The sequence below is a fragment of the Sinocyclocheilus rhinocerous genome, unplaced genomic scaffold (assembly GCF_001515625.1).
Source record: "Sinocyclocheilus rhinocerous isolate Xijiao unplaced genomic scaffold, SAMN03320098_v1.1 scaffold254, whole genome shotgun sequence".
Lineage (NCBI taxonomy): Eukaryota > Metazoa > Chordata > Actinopteri > Cypriniformes > Cyprinidae > Sinocyclocheilus > Sinocyclocheilus rhinocerous.
In genome coordinates, this window is record NW_015628690.1 from 1249522 (window position 1) to 1266996 (window position 17475).

The 17475-nt window shown below is 36.6% G+C and overlaps 1 protein-coding gene across 2 annotated transcripts; it reads left to right on the forward strand.

The window, feature by feature from the left end:
* The first annotated feature begins 250 nt into the window (after positions 1-250).
* LOC107738165 (hippocampus abundant transcript 1 protein-like) lies at positions 251-15898 on the forward strand. 2 transcript variants are annotated; one of them, XM_016549880.1, is made up of 12 exons: positions 251-454; positions 2444-2539; positions 7038-7100; positions 7982-8109; positions 8748-8862; positions 9090-9308; positions 11010-11123; positions 12061-12132; positions 12316-12428; positions 13010-13107; positions 14142-14308; positions 14393-15898. In XM_016549880.1, exons 1-12 carry the CDS (start codon positions 371-373, stop codon positions 14603-14605), a joined length of 1482 nt encoding a protein of 493 aa, XP_016405366.1. In that variant the 5' UTR covers positions 251-370; the 3' UTR covers positions 14606-15898. The 2 variants fall into 2 exon arrangements, with proteins under 2 accessions (XP_016405366.1, XP_016405367.1); XM_016549881.1 differs by having other exon boundaries at positions 2450-2539.
* The last annotated feature ends 1577 nt before the right edge of the window (positions 15899-17475 follow it).

Consider the following 17475-nt stretch of genomic DNA (forward strand, 5'->3'; position numbering starts at 1 on the left):
ATCCCCAGAGTTTTTTGCCTGGCAACACCCAGTCTGTTAGTGAGGATAACACAATAAAAACAGCACAACAGTCAGCAGTTTACAAGACAGAGGGATTCCTCATTGTTTTGTGTACCCGATTATGGTAATAAGCACTTTGGGTTCACTCGCACGGACGATATACTCAGCCAATCAAATCGCGAGGAAAACCACTCCCGTATGACATTGACCAATAAGAAGACCGCATTGAGAAATATGGGCCGGACTCCCGAGAGCGAGGACTGAGGACAGGAAGTCGCATATCTTAGCGTGGATGCTAACGGAAAACTGTAATATTTAGACACACCTCGCAGGTCCATCTCCCACAAACAAGAATGGATATAAGTTAACAATGACTGGAGAGAAAAAGAAGAAAAAGCGGCTGAACCGCAGCATTCTTCTAGCCAAGAAAATCATCATTAAAGATGGAGGCACTGTGAGTAAAACATTTCTTTGTGGCAGTTAGCCATATGCTAGTCAGGGCTAGCAAGCTAAGCAAATGTTTTTACCATAGACTATGGTTTTTACAGGATGAGCTGTAACAGCTCTACATTGAATGTCGTTTCGATTGCAGCCTGTCAGGCACCTTCTGGTGATTTCATCTGTTTCGTGATGTAAACTCGTTTCTTCTTACTTACGAGAAGAAATGAACAGTAATTTGTGAGAGACAATCGTTTCATTAGGCAGCCAATAGTGAAAAACAACAAGCCAGCTGGCGAGAAAGCCAACCAGGTCAGTCATGGCTTACGTTTTGACATAGAGTGAGTTACCTTATGCTTAAAACCTGGAAATGAAACGGGAAGCTTGAAATTAGGATAATGAATAATTTAGTAAGAGAAATAGTCTTTATGGTGACCACCAGTGACAGAAGTGGGTGTCCCATCAGGATAGAAATCAACTTGCTTTTTATGACATGTTTTGTCCGACAGTTCACCTGATGTGTTCTCTATAAGAAATGTGTTTATGGTTTTATCATGGTGTTTTGGTTGTAAACTTATTTTAAAAGGAGTCGATTTGGCCTTAAAATGTCAAGACAGCTGCTAATGGGCTGTCAAATTGTAATGGATCAAGTAGGATGTATTCCCATGATATTATACCGTATAGTCTATGGCACCATTATCTACATTATCTATTAAGGAAACACTTCTCAATACATTTTTAAAGGTCTTGAACTCAAAAATGTCTGAAAAGACTACAAGGGCATTAAGATTAATTATAAAGTTAAACTAAATTTTGTTATACACCCTGAAATCATGGTATTTTGTGCATGTATTTGCAACCTGTGCTTGTCTGCATGGTCTAATACACGGTTCCAAGTTACAAAAAAAAAAATTTGTCTTAATTTCTTCACTTTCAAACATTTAAACCCAAAAGCTTTTTAACATGTAATGTGTTGACCTTTTGCTTTTGATTAATATTGCTAAAAAGCACTAAACGTCTGTCCACAAAAATGCTGGAAATTATGTAAATGTAAATAAAGTGAACCACCTGTCTTTGCATTTCAAAATGCAACGCTTGGATTAAATTGCAGCCTTTGTTTTGATAATTATGGGTAGATGAGATATAACTATTTCAGTTTAAATTTGATTAATTGTGCAGCACTGTTTGTTTATTTGAATGTTACATTCAGTTTAATTAAGGATTAGGTTTTTATAAACTCGCATCACAAACCCCCTGAGTTGAATGGTAATTTTGTACCAGGCTAAATTATATGTTTGCTAAGAAAGTAAATATTTTTTCTTTGCCCTGTTCTATGTAATTTGAACACACTACACATTTTCCAAAAAGTGTAAGATGGTTTTACACCGTATCATAAACAAGTTGTACATAACCAGAGCTTTCTAATCATTGACTTATTGTACAAGTGATTAGCTTGAGACTCCTGGAAATTGATTTAAACGTTTGACACAATAGCTCTAGGTATCAACAATAGCTCTTCAAACTCACCAGTTAATATTTTGATCTTCTAAACTTTATTGAGAGCTTTTACAAATACATTCAAGCTATTCATGTCGGGCTTTCTTGCATACCATTAAGTCACTTCAGATGTTCAGCGTGCATAATTTCAATAAGGGTATGGCAAGGCAGTTTTTTTGCTTTTAGGGGTTGGTTTAGTGAAAACTAAAGTGAAAGCTTTTGCAGTGCACTAGATAAAGAGCAAGTAAGTGTGAGATAATGAGTTTGGCATTGTAGGCCCTTTGGACCCTGTTATTGCAAACTGTGATCTTGTTTATTTAGTAACATAATAAATGATAATAAAAGATCTGTTAAATCAAATATATTATATTTGTGTATCATGCCTTCTCCTATTCCTCTTGTCCAAACTTCCTCCTTATTGCTTCCTTTATCTATGTTGTTCACATTACAGCCTGTATTTTGTTTGTTTGTAGTAACATTATTAGTAATGTAAACCCTCCTCGTTTAGCCACAGGGGATTGGAGAGCCCAGTGTCTACCATGCGGTGGTGGTTATCTTCCTGGAGTTCTTCGCCTGGGGACTGCTCACCACTCCCATGCTTGCGGTAAACCAGTTTTGCTTCATCACCCTCATTCGCAGTTTCAGATCGGAGCGAATTACGAGCAATAAATGTTTGCATTCATCCTTCCTTCCTTCCTTTTGTATCCATAACAAGGAGTGACATTTCCCATTGCCCGGATCTGAGGAGCGTTGTACAAATTTCTGAATAAATAAATCCTGATCAAATGGAGAGGGCAGAATGATGCACTCAGTTTTAGCTGATTGTGTCGGCAGAGTATAATGGACCCAGCCAGATTAAAACAACATCAAACGGTGTCATGCTAATAATGACCTTTTTATTCTGAAGGCTAACAGGAGGGTTTGTCAGGCCACATCGTTGTAAATGAAGCTGAACCTGTGATTTACTTTGTATCTTTGTGCCAATTGTTTTTATGTCGGTCAGCAAAGTAGCAGGTTTGCAAAACCTTTTGCCTCAAAGTGATCCGTGGCTCTGATTGTAACCGGTGTTTCAATGACCTTTTTATTCTGAAGGCTAACTGGAGGGTTTGTCAGGCCACATCGTTGTAAATGAAGCTGAACCTGTGATTTACTTTGTATCTTTGTGCCAATTGTTTTTATGTCGGTCAGCAAAGTAGCAGGTTTGCAAAACCTTTTGCCTCAAAGTGATCCGTGGCTCTGATTGTAACCGGTGTTTCCTTAAGATTTACACTGCATGCAAAGTGGAATTGCAGTTTCCTTTTCTTGAATAATGCATGAATTGAAAGCAGGGTTGGGATTGGCTCTCAGTACAAGTCAGCAACCCCTTAGAGTAAAATCTGGACCAATTAGGCCAAGCTCAGTACATATTAATATGCATTTAAATGTATATTTGATCATTTATATATATATATCACACCATCTAAAATTTGGGGTCAGTAATTTTTTTTTTTTAAAGAATTGTCTTATTCTCATCAAGGCTGCATTATATTTGATCAAAAATACAGTAAAACAGTTATTGTGAATTGTATTATTATATGATTTAATATATTTAAAATGTAATTTATTCCTGTGATAGCAAAGTAAAGTTTTCAGTAGCCATTACTCCAGTCTTCAGTGTCACATGATCCTTCAGAAATCCATTGTGCTGATTTAGTGTACAAGAAATATTCCTTATTATTATCAGTGTTGATAGTTGTGCTGATGAATGTTTGTGCAAACCATGATACCCTTTTTCAAGATTCTTCAATGAAAAAAAAAAAAAAAGAGTAAAAAATAAATAAATAGTAATATAAATCTTTTGTAGCATTATAAATGTCTTAACTGCATTGCAAACTTACTGACCTGGTAGTGTAAATATTAGGGGTGGGAATCAGCAGAGGCCTCACGATACGATATTATCACCATACTTGTGACACGATACTTGTCACGAAATTATGTCCCCAAAGGAAAACTTTGATAACATCTGTTTTAACTAAAAAGAAACATTTCTCAGTTTGTTTATCTCACTTCAGTTTTATTGTTGCAGTGCAAAATGGGATTGTCAAGCAGACAAACTGACCAACACTTTCATGAAAACCTGTCATAAATGTTGTATGCACCTGGCAAACTCAACTATTTGTATTACAGTCTAATCTAGTCCACCTTAATTAAATGTAAACAGGTATGCACTGCTGTGCTACTACAGGTATTTTGAACAATGCAACTTGAAATTGTACTAAAAAGTTGTGCAGACCCTTCAGCAATTGGGGCATTTGAAAGTAAATCTTTTTAGCAGCATCATATGACCCCTTTAAGCGGAGAGTCAAACCGCGCAGTGACGAGGAGATTGAACCATGCGCGCTGAACACTGCCGGGCGGGGCGCGACGCGGCGTGCCATATATATTATTATTATTATTATAAGTAGCCTATATTTTCGGTGCATCCCTACTTACATCCCCTCCTTGTTTACAAATCCGAAGTAAGTCCATACATCCGATTTAAACGCGGACGGGGCGGGCTTTCCTGATAAATTTCCGCATGCCGCCCTCTTTATTTTACTAACTTACTGCATGCTGAAGGTGACCCAGCTGACCTCACCAGAAAAAAACTCAACACCACCATCTAGTGGATTGTAAAGAAATTGATTTTATTATTCTACCAAATAGTATAATAAAAGATCGATACTTGGCGTCCGTGTATCGATACAGTATTGCCGTGGAAAATATCGCGATACTATGCTGTATCGATTTTTTTCCCCCACCCCTAGTTGTTTCTAGGTATGTACGGTGCAGTGTATCTGTTACCGTATCAATATCTGCAAATATTGGCATTTTCTGCTGAATTAACCACTGTCTGTTCTGTTGTTAACTCAGCAGAATAAACATAGAACCATATATATTTATAATATGAGCCTTGATATCATTTATCAGCCACAGCATACAAAAGTCTGAGAACAAATTTGAAATCTGCTTTTCTTGTATTTAATCTTTTGAAATAGGATTTTGAAATATTTAAAATTGTCACTAATTTAATAAAAATGTGAACATGTTATGCTTCTTATTTGTAATGGAAATTGTGTTCAAATAGAAAAGTAATGTAACATCATAATTATAATGTAATGTATTTTCACTAGAGAAGTTTTTTTTAGGTTTTATCACTGGCTATTGGTAGTGGCTGAAATTTAAATAGACCCTAGTTGCTTAATGTCTTGAATATGAATAAATTGACCCTTTTTTGTCCCTTCATTGTCCTCATTTCCTAATTTGGGAGGAGGATTTGCATTAGTTGGTGCAGTTGAGCCAGAAAGTCGCCTCCGTGCTCTTTGCTCTGGCCTTTTATTTGATTAGTAGCCTCTGATACTGAAGCACTAATGAGCCTAACAAACCCTTCCAGCTGAAAGCCACACTGACAAGTCTTATGTCTCAGCAAGAGGCACAGTTTTGCTGTTTCAGACAGTGCAATCGAGCTCTGCTTCAGTGCACCCTAAAATCTGAGTGCCATATCAAACTAACACAGCAGGTGAAATGTGTTCACATGCTTTGTTTACATCTCCCAACAGAGCGACGGAACAGTCTGTTCACAGCATTCATTCTGACATTTAGAGTGGGGAAAAGTACCATTACATTTCAGTACAATTCAAAATCGCCCATCATTTCTTAAATGAGAAAAGAACAATTGAAACGTTAAGCAAAAGTGAAGAAACAATAAATTCCAATTTCTTAGATCTGGTTCACATGCTCTTTATTAGAGCCCGACCGATATGGGTTTTTTGGGGCCGATACCGATATTGGTTATAGAAAATAACTGATAAATGCCTTTTTTAGCCTAGCAGAATCAAGAATTGACCATGCTGCTGTATAAGTAAAGCTTAATGTTCCCTGTTAGACTTTTGACCTCTTGGAACTGAAGACTTTGTCTTTGAATTTGTATACAGGTCAATTGATTTGTCCCCCAATCATAAAAGAACAGATCTCTTTTGTACACTTATGTAACATATGTAAAACATTGACATTGTTGTATACAGTGAGTTTAATGATTAATCCAGCTGTGGGAATCTTTGCTCCAGTTAGAGGCCTGCACCTGCTATCAACAGCAATGACGGTACTTGAGCTCGGCCTCAAATAGAAAGCAGTTCACCTCTTAGAATGCACAAGTAACATTGCTGTTTTAATACAGCCTTGTCTTGTACTTTATAATAGGTTGGTCCTTTCATTGCACAGTCAAAACAACATGTTTTGTACTTAATGTGGTTATTTTGTTACCATCACAAAGAAAAGCAGCAATAACAAATGACACTCATCATTTATCTGGAAAAACAAATAACCTTTTGTATATGCAGCAAACTTAGCTTGTGGACAGCTTGGGTATTTGACACGGACATTACAGATTACAGACGTTTTTCTACCCTATTAATAATTTTTAATGTGGAAATGGATTATGTTGTATGGTTTCAGCTGTTTGATGATGTTATTTAACATGTAAGCATTTTCAGAGCAAATAAGTAGAGATACAGAAATGTATTTATCCATTTATTATTTTTGTATTCTGTTTAATCAAACTTGTTTATTGTTGCCAAGTGCAATCAAAATGTTTAATGCATGAAGTAAAGTAAAATATTAGGCACGTTTTCTACAGTTGTATACTACATAAACACATTTATTGATATTTTGACAGATATGTTGTAATCATATTGTAATTATGTGCACTGATATAACAATACATAATTAATAAACAAAGTCCGTTTTTAAATGTTTCATTGAAATCGGAAGTTTAAATAAAAGCTTATTAAAGCATCTGTGCCTCTTATACTCACGAGAGAAAGATTAATCTTGAAATGAGTCTAAAAGTGCATTAAAATCATTGTAAGGTTCATGATGTTGCATACTTTTATATTGTGAGCAAAGTCTGTGTAAATATATTGTGATGAATCACCCAATCGTTATTGTTAGCCAGTAGCAGTGCTTCTTTGATGAGTTCTGACAGAGTAAAGCTAGTGAATAATTACCAGTTCATGGTTATTTTGTAGCCAACAGATTATCAGTTTACAGCATACATTTATGGTCAATCTGTGTTTTCGTTTCAGGTGTTACATCAGACATTCCCCCAGCACACATTCCTGATGAACGGACTTATTCATGGTGTCAAGGTAGGACATTGACTCTAGCTGTTCACTTTTACTCATGCTTTTTCCTCTTCTCCCTTTCTGATGTGAGAAAAGAGAAGTCCTCAGAATCAGAATCTTTATTGTCATTATACAAAAAGTACAACAAAATTATGTGCAATCCTATTTCAGTGCAAAAATAAGGTTTACAATTAAAACAAATACTAAAATAAATAAATAAATAAAATACCAATATGTGTATATATGTAAAAAAAAAAAATGTATATCCTAAGCAACAATATTTACATATCCATCACAGTTGCAGTGGTTTTTGAATACACCACTGTGAATAATTCAAAAACTGCTGCAACTTTGATGGATATGTAAATATTGCTGCTTAAAGCATATATATATATTTTTTATTCTTTTATGATTGAAGTCATGATTGAAGTTCGCTGCTCTTTCGGTTGCCATGTTTGTTCATGATAAGCCCTGGTCACGCAGTGTTACCCCTAAATATGGTGAAGTGGGTACATAATGTACCATTTTTAAACCTGACCGATAAACAAGATTCTGTGATCAGCCTGATTCAATTCAAGTTTATTTGTATAGCGCTTTTCACGATACAAATCGTTGCAAAGCAACTTTACAGCAAATTAAGTTTCTACAATATTTAGTGGTAGCTTATCAGTGGTGACTGTCAGTTAATGTACATATGGCAGAAATGTACGGAAAAATCAATTAAAGATGTATCAAACAGACGATGAACACTATTAACAGCAATTATTATATGATGCACCCTGACCCAAGTGTTACTGTCAAACATCAAGTTTATCACATCCTGACAAGCTCTGGTCATGTCATTCAGATATTTTCGTAACTTTGAAGTAAATGTGTCATTTAAGGGAGTCTTTGTATTCACTCAGGGCCTGCTGTCTTTTCTGAGTGCTCCACTAATCGGTGCTCTGTCAGATGTGTGGGGCCGGAAGTCCTTCCTGCTGCTCACGGTGTTCTTTACCTGTGCTCCCATCCCTCTCATGAAGATCAGCCCATGGTACGTCAATGCTTGTTTTCTTGACTCCTATTTAGGGATAATATGTCGCAGCACTATAGGCAACATAGCCATGATGTTTCTGCGGATATTAGTATTGGTTTAGTAAGTTAATTTCACAAAAATCATCAAGAAATGTTGTATATTTAAATTTTAAAAAAATTAAATGGAAAAATATTATTTTGAATAAAGAAAATTAAGGCATTTTGACACCCATTTAAAAAAATGTATTCTAATTAATGTAATGTGTAACTCAATATGTATTCTTTATTATGTTGATAAAATGTGTCATTGTGTCTGGGTAGAATAATAAACACACACATATATATAATACTGTTGTGTGTGTGTGTGTATACATGCATACTGTTGTGAGTTTAACCTTACAGTGAGATGGTCAATGTATTTATTGCATTTTGTGCATTATGAAAGGTTGTTAATTGTCATTTAATTGATTTGTTTATATCATCATCTTAATTTTAAGCTATTTTGGAACGCTTTTGCCAAAGTTGTAAATGTCATGTACAGTTATTTTAAAGTTGCCTGTTTACTACTATCAAGTTTTAAGCATTTAATTTAAGCATTTTTCTGGTGATCATCTCCTTCTCTCTGTCTGATCCCATTCTCTCTGTCTGATCCCACAGGTGGTACTTTGCAGTGATCTCCATGTCTGGTGTGTTTGCAGTCACTTTCTCTGTGATCTTTGCATATGTGGCCGATATCACTCAGGAGCATGAAAGGAGCACAGCATATGGCTTGGTGAGCAGAGGACCATGATTCATGACTTCCCTTTGATGTTTTGCTGTAACCTGACTTCACAGCATATGTGCAACAGCACATTTTCACATGGTTTCCTGTTGTTTTAACAGCCATCTGCGGTTTCCATTTTTGCCCTGCAAATAAGAAATGAATGTGTTAATTGCATTGATGAACATTTCCCTTGCGGTCAGCGCAGTTGATTTAATCTCAAGATTAATTTCCCACAGGTATCGGCCACTTTTGCAGCCAGTTTGGTGACGAGCCCAGCGATCGGTGCTTACCTGTCAGAGGCATATGGAGATACTCTGGTGGTGATCCTTGCCACGGCCATTGCTCTGCTAGACATCTGTTTTATCCTGGTAGCGGTTCCTGAGTCCTTGCCTGAGAAGATGAGACCAGCTTCATGGGGAGCCCCCATCTCATGGGAGCAGGCAGACCCCTTTGCAGTGAGTCGCTGATGTCAATAGCTGTTTTCATCCACCTATGTTTATGCGCATTTTGAGATATTGCATAAAAAAATGCTGGATGGAAACGGCAAGATGTGCATAAATTCTAAAAATGTGCATAAAAAACTTATGCGCTCAACTAAGTAGGATACATTTCTTATCCGGTAAGAAAACATGCGCATAAACTATGATGAAAACACTTTTACAGAATAAATTCCCTAAGGCGCATCAAAAAAGACACGTGACTTTGCGATGGGATAACTTGACTAACCAGCGGACCGATCTTGTTGCACAGCGTCTGAAATGCTAGTTTTGTCATTCTAAAATGCTTGCTTGAGCAAAGTCTCGTTAAAGTGTTTCGTTATAATTAACTCCCAGAACTGCGTTCCCAAACAGCAGGCTCCGAAAATAAGATAACATGACCATGTTTTGTCTGCGCGTTCTGAAGCTCGTAATTTATTGTATATTAAAATTATTATATACATTTTTCTTCGTGATACTTAGCGTGAGTTAATCAGGAAGTGACGATTTTGGAAGTGAACTCACTGGATGCTTTATTCGCAAATGTTTTATATGATATTCTAATTTTGCACATAAGTTTAATTCGTAACTTTGGATGGAAACATAGCTAATGAAAGCAGTCACAGTTTATGTAGTTTATAAATATTCAATATCATGAATCATAGTTGATCAATATTCAATTGACAGCTTTGAATAATTAATAATTTAATATGAATAATAAATTACTAAAATATAAATAATAAACTATGAATAAATTAATAAACCCTCTTTTTTGGGAAAACACATTTCAACATTTTTGGGTTCAGTAAGATTTCTTTTTTTTCTTTTTTTTAAAAGAAATTAATAATTTAGTTTTGCAAGGATGTATTAAATTGATCAAAAGTGACCAGTAAAAGCATTTACAATGTTACAAAAATATGTCTATTTCAAATAAATGCTTCTAATTCGTCAAAGAATAAATGTTTCCACAAAAATATTAAGCAGTACAACTGTTTTCGGCATTGATAATATGCATCTTGAGCATTAAATCAGAATGTTTAGAATTCTGTTGTGACACTGAAGACTGGAGTAATAGCAACTGAAAATTCAGCTTTGTCACTAAAGGAATAAATTATTTTTTTTTTTATATATATTTAACTAGAAAATTATAATTTTAATTTATAATATTTCACAATATTACTGTTTTTACTGTAAACAAATACATAGTTGATAAGCATTAAAGAGACTTATTTAAAAAGAAAAAAAGAAATTATTGACCACAATCTTTTGAACAATATGTGTATGTGTATATATATAATTTATTTATTTATTTATTTATTTATATTACATATTACATAATTATTAATGTTCCATTTGGATTGATACAAATTATGATGGTTATTATTTGAATATTATTATTTTTTTAATAAAATATTTTATATTTTCCCATCTGAAATGTTTTGCATGTTAACAGTCTGGTTGCCTTGTTGCCTCAAATCACTACCAGTGTTAATACCATTTTGATGGGGACAAAGCAAACCTCTGAGCTGCTGTACAACAGCAAGCATTTGAAGAAGAATAGCGAAGGTGTCGTCTGTCACTTATTAAATGAATCATGTTGCTGTGCTGCTGCCCACTCATTCTCTCTCATTGTCCTCCTCCCTCAGTCTCATGTTCTCTCTGTGACTCTCTTGTTCACAGTCCTTGCGTAAGGTGGGCCAGGACTCCACGGTTCTCCTGATCTGCATCACAGTCTTCCTGTCTTACCTGCCTGAAGCTGGACAGTATTCCAGTTTCTTCCTGTATCTCAGACAGGTACAGTTCACACCTTTTGTATCAATATCACAAAGACACAGATCTGTAACTCTTATGTATTTGCACGGTGGATCTCTGAGGTTGCAGCTGCTGTTCGCTGCGGGTAGCATGAATGTACCGTGACGTTTATGCAAACACTCAAACCTTGTTGTAGCTTAAGCAAATACCCTAAATGTGAGTCACGTATCCATGAGTCATACTTCACATAGCTTCCCTCACCCTACAAGTAAATAGTTAGAAGTAACTGTTCTAACTGCTTGAGATAGTCATGTGATTTATTTTATTTATGAAAATTTTTTTTTTAACTCCTTCATATTCCTTAAAGTGCATCTATTTTGCAGAAGGCCATTTGCCCATATTTCAGAGCAGAGCGTTGTGTGGTTTTGTGAGATGCATGCAAACAATACCAGAGGCCTGATCTGATCACTGCAGTTCTTAGAAACATCATTACGTAACACTTTTTCTTCCACCTTGTGACTTGACAGTTACTGGAAATTAAATTACTGGAAATTAATCTAAATAAGGAAACAGTGTTGCTATCAGAAACTAAAACTATTAAAACACATTTTTGTTAATTGAAATAAAGCTCTCTATATATGTATATATGTGTGTGTGTGTGTGTGTGTACTGGTTTATATATCCTGGTGGGGACTTAAACCTGACTACACACAGACTCATGGGGACTCGTGTCAGACAGAAATAAAAATATATTAAAAATGTAAAAAAATTTAAAAAAAGACTAGTAAAGTTAAAATGAAAACTGAAAATGTAAAAATAAAAGGTAATTTTTAAATAACACCATTATTAGCACAATTAGATTCACTGGATTGTGGAACCCTAACTAAAACTGTGTTATTGAATGTTTAGAACCTAAATCATAAAATCTTCTTAAACTGTGTCAATTTTCAACCACCCAACTTTTGTCTTTAATTCCCAGGTCATTAGATTTACATCAGAAACAGTTGCTGCCTTCATTGCAGTGGTGGGAATCCTGTCCATCTTGGCTCAGGTTGGTTTCCAGGCTTTTTTCCACCCGTTCCATTGTAAGTTTGTACTGCCTGACTCTGAGCAGCACAGCATGTGTGCATTCGTAATTTCGTACTAATCTGCTCACTGTGCCAGTGCGTCAGGCGTTCGGTTGTAAATGGACACCAGTGAAGATTTCAGAATAATGGTTCCTCTCTCTGTGCAGACGGTTGTCCTAGGAATCCTGATGCGTTCCATAGGGAATAAGAACACTATCTTGTTAGGCCTCGGCTTTCAGATCCTACAGCTGGCCTGGTACGGCTTTGGCTCCCAGCCCTGGTGAGTTGATCATCTAGAAACCCACTAGAGGGCAGCACTTTTCGTTAGACATGGCACAGTTCAGTTTGGAATCGGATTTGTATTTGAAATTAGAACTTATTGTGATATTTCATAAGCTTTATTTAAAGCACTTGAACTAGATGTTTTAGAGCTTAGATACTTTCCTAAAACATAATTTTGGAAAAATGGAAATACCAAAAAAGATGTTGACTCACTTATCCTGCCATTACAAGCATCATTTACATTTAACAGACAATTTCATCCAAAGTGACTTACATTGCATTCAGGGTACACATTAATTTTTTTAGCAGTTCATGCTTTCCCTGGGAATCGAACACATGACCTTGGTGTTGCTAGCACCGTGCTTTACTCTTTGAACTATAGGAAAGCTATCAGCAAGTTATCCATCTGTGTCTCTTGGCTGGAACTCAAATAGACAAGTAAACATGACCTCAACAGTGTGTATTTTGGATCAGAGTGTATTCCTGAAACCAGTTACACATGCACGTAAACTAAAACCGATTGAGAGTCTGTGTTATATGTGTGTGTGAGCGAGTCTGATGGTTGATTTGTCTCTTTAGGATGATGTGGGCCGCTGGAGCCGTTGCTGCCATGTCCAGCATCACCTTCCCAGCAATCAGTGCCATAGTGTCCCGCAACGCAGACCCCGACCAACAAGGTGAGACGCGTACAGCCACAAAGTGTCCAATCTTAAAATATTCACACACAAAATCCTCTGGCTGGCACGTTTTGTTAAGCTTAGCCGCAGAATGATTATGATAAGCTACTGTTTATTGTTATTACATCACTCTCTGGAATATTCGCTGCATTCCGTGGACAAAAACAAAGCTTTGTTAGTTTCATGTCTCTTGTGTAACTATGCAATCTCATCTCAAGTAATAAAATAATTTCAACTCATTGATATTTTGTGTATTTATGTATTTGGTAGCCATGTAATAAACAGGATAATATACAGTCAGCCAGTGCAGAATAAACCAGTTCAGTTTACTTTTAACCCAGTAATGACTGTCTTATCTTATCCAATTGGTTGAATTATTATTGATGTATCGAATTGTGGTCAATTCTAATAAGATGATTAATAGTTTTAATGTTATGCTGATAGTAAAATACATTATAATTTATTTTTCCATTTAATTTTATATTATATTCTATTTTATATTACGTTTTAGTTTGTGTAAATGTAGGATAATACACTAACTTAATTAAATATACTACAGTTTAAAACTTTTGGTTTTGTACAAATTATTTATTTATTTTTAATGTTTTTGAAAGAATACTCTTATTCTTACAAGGCAGCATTTATTATTATCAAAAATACAGTATAACAGTAATATTGTGAAATTATTACAATTCAAAACAACTGTTTACTATTTTAATATAGAATTGGAGCCATTACTGCAGTCCTCAGTGTTACATGATTCTTCAGAAATCATTCTAATATGCTGTTTCGGTGCTCAAGAAACATTGTTGAGAACAGTTGTGCTAATTAAATATTTTTGTGGATTGATTCAATTTTTTGTAACATTTTGTAATGGAATACAAGTATTAATTTCTTTCAAAACAAATTGTGCTAAATTTTGAATGGTAGTGTATTGTTGCGTTATAATGTATATTTAAGTAACCTTTTTACTTTTTTTAAAGAAGTGATTGGAAAAATGCACTCTCATTCAATTTGTCCCGTTTCTGCGTCAGGTGTGGTGCAGGGGATGATCACGGGAATCCGAGGTCTGTGTAACGGTCTGGGTCCAGCGCTCTACGGCTTCGTCTTCTACCTGTTCCATGTGGAGCTCAGTGAAATGGACCCCGCAGAGAGCCCAGAGAAGGGTGCCAAACCCAACATGGCCAACCCTACAGATGAGGTGAGTGATTAAAAGCATGAAGAAATCTCTGTATTATAAAACATGCACCTACCCACAAATCTCTCTCTATCCGTGCCTCTTTAGAGTGCCATCATCCCTGGCCCTCCCTTCCTGTTCGGAGCGTGCTCAGTGTTGCTGTCCCTGCTGGTTGCCCTCTTCATCCCAGAGCACAATGCCCCCAACCTGCGGCCCGGCAGCTACAAGAAGCACAACAATGGCGCACAGAGCCACTTACACAGTTCACAGGGTGGACCCTGCGAGGGCAAGGAGCCTCTACTGGAGGACAGCAGTGTATAACCCCACTGACGAGGGGGATGGGCATCGGACCCCAAACCCCCTCACAATCACCACCCCAACCTCCCCAAACGCACACGTGCTGTGCACCTTCTACACAAGATGGCATCACCGTCCTCTCTGGTGCAGATATTGCAAGTGCGTAACCGGGCCAACCGGGAGCTGACCTTGGCCTTGAGGAACAGGAAGTGGAGCTAAAGACATTTTGCCTTGCACAAGCGAGGGAAATGCGAGCAGACACAGTTGTGTGCCGATACAGACTTGGTGACAGTTTTCCTAATTTTTACTGTTACTTAGTTTTTTTGTGGGGGTTTTTTTTTCTCTCTTTCAGAATTTCAACATATAAATTATATAAATGTTCCTTGTCCAAAGACCTGGTAACTAACAATAGGGAGCGTGTCTGTCGTGATGTTACAGGCTAACTTTTGATGTGCTGCTTTCTACTGGTTCTTCTTGGTTTTGTACTACAGATACAACAGATTGAGCATCATCTGTTTGAATCCTAGAGGAAACGCAACCAAGAAATGTAAGAAAGGTCATCAGCGTCATTTCACGCAGTCATCGCTGTAGTATCATGCCCCTTCAGCCTACAGTTTCAGTTCTTGTACATCAGATGAAATGGTTTGTACTTCCTCTCCTTTTCTATCATGAGAGGTATGTCAAAATTCATGCAGGGGAAGTAAAAGATGCCTTTAAGTGACTTTCTATTGCAATTACCAAACCCAGATGAAGACTTCGCTCTGAGAAGGGTCAATCGTATCGATCCTGTCGGAGCCTGCGCATATTTCATTCTCGTTTATCGTCTGCCATGTCGCCAGAGCTCCCTGTGAACGTCAGCACTGCCATGTTACAACAGGCTAGCAGGGTTACGAGCTTACTGACCGCATACCTAGTTTTCATATTACCGCAAGCACTGATGTTGGTGGATTAGCTTACATGTTATTGGATGAGCATCGCTAGATCCAGTCAATTAATATCACACATGCTGCTACTGTAGGATGTACAAGGTTACAAAGTTCTGTGGTATTATACTAGACTCTAAACGTGGTATTTCTATTAGAGCTGAGCTTTCTGGGCACGTCGTTGTAATTTTAGACCCCAAATTTTGTGGCTGATTTATATTTGCGGTGCATTTTTTCTTTTTGGTGACACAAACTTTGAATACTTTTATCAGATCTCAACATAAACGTTTGATTTTTCCAGAGAAAACCTCAAGTGCATTCAGATCACTTTTGTTTTTTTGTTGTTTTTAACCGATGTCTAGGTTTTGTTTATTTGGTTTTAGGTGCCATACCTATGACTTTATTTCTGTCTTTGTGTGTTTTTATTGACTTTCTGGTATTTGTTTGGTTTTCTTTTACTATTTTCAAGACAAATCAACAAGATGATCCACGGGCTTAGTCATCGTAACCTTCTTTTAGCTAACATTTTGGACCATTTATGTTCTCTTACAGCATTGAAAACCATTTAAATGTTATTTAAAATGGACTGAATTTTTGCATTGATCTGTATGTCCAAATTTGAATGGAATTCTGTGTCATACTAGCAAGGAACAGAGACAATGGTTATCATCCTGTTTTGTACCTGCATAATTACTTCATCCACTAGCCACTAACTTGCAAAGAAATCTGGTGTTTGCCTCAGAAAAAAAGCCAATTAATTTGTGCCTGAAATGTGCTCTAAAAGAATAGAAACATTATATGTGAACGGTGAACCGGCTGTAAATATTAGGAACTAATGAGAAACTATTTATTAAAAGTTTATTGATATTGAAGTCTGTGTTTTCTTCAAAAAAGAAAAATCATGGTATAATAATGGTTTATTGTTTTATTTTAATATCAGCTCAAATTAAAAGATTATTCTTAAAGGCACAATATGTAACTTTCGCCGCTAGAGGGCGCGTATTCAAAACAAACAAAGAAACAAAGGCATAGTTTGATGACTCTGTGACTGAGTGTGGAGTCATGGGAGTTGTCGTCTTCATCCCCACAGCCGATGCAATCCGACAGGGCTCGGGCAGAAATCATGTTCATGGATGAGCTGTCTGTCTTTGGTGTTTCCATGTTTTCTACAAAACAAAACCGGAAATCGAGGGGTTATGACGTCATTAGCAGGCGACACAATTACACTATGGAAACGGTCCGTGTCACTAGTTAAAATTGCTTATTTCTCTGGATTTAAACATTCTTCGAACCATTTGGGATAGTGCAAGTACACAAGTCAGCAAAATATATAACACTGTTCTAGTGGTTTTTGAATATTTTAATCAGCTCAAATTAAAAGATTATTCTTAAAGGCACAATATGTAACTTTCGCCGCTAGAGGGCGCGTATTCAAAACAAACAAAGAAACAAAGGCATAGTTTGATGACTCTGTGACTGAGTGTGGAGTCATGGGAGTTGTCGTCTTCATCCCCACAGCCGATGCAATCCGACAGGGCCCGGGCAGAAATCATGTTCATGGATGAGCTGTCCGTCTTTGGTGTTTCCATGTTTTCTACAAAACAAAACCGGAAATCGAGGGGTTATGACGTCATTAGCAGGCGACACAATTACACTATGGAAACGTGTCACTAGTTAAAATTGCTTATTTCTCTGGATTTAAACATTCTTCGAACCATTTGGGATAGTGCAAGTACACAAGTCAGCAAAATATATAACACCATTCTAGTGGTTTTTGGATATTTTAATAAAAAAATCTTACATATTGTGCCTTTAAGTCTCTCAATACAAGCGATGTTCCGGGTTTAACAAAATGTTGCCATCATTTAAAGCAGGCAATGAGAAAAATGAACTAGGCTCTTTGAATTCAGACTAATATATTTGAAATCTGGGGTCTGTAGCCAAGTCTGACGTGTCTGTAAAAATGTGTGC

Coding starts and splice junctions, on each gene's coding strand:
- LOC107738165 (XM_016549880.1), top strand. CDS start 371: ATGACTGGAGAGAAAAAGAAGAAAAAGCGGCTGAACCGCAGCATTCTT. Junction 9,309..11,009: donor AGCAGGCAGACCCCTTTGCA/GTGAGTCGCTGA, acceptor TCTTGTTCACAG/TCCTTGCGTAAGGTGGGCCA. Junction 12,429..13,009: donor GGCTTTGGCTCCCAGCCCTG/GTGAGTTGATCA, acceptor TTGTCTCTTTAG/GATGATGTGGGCCGCTGGAG.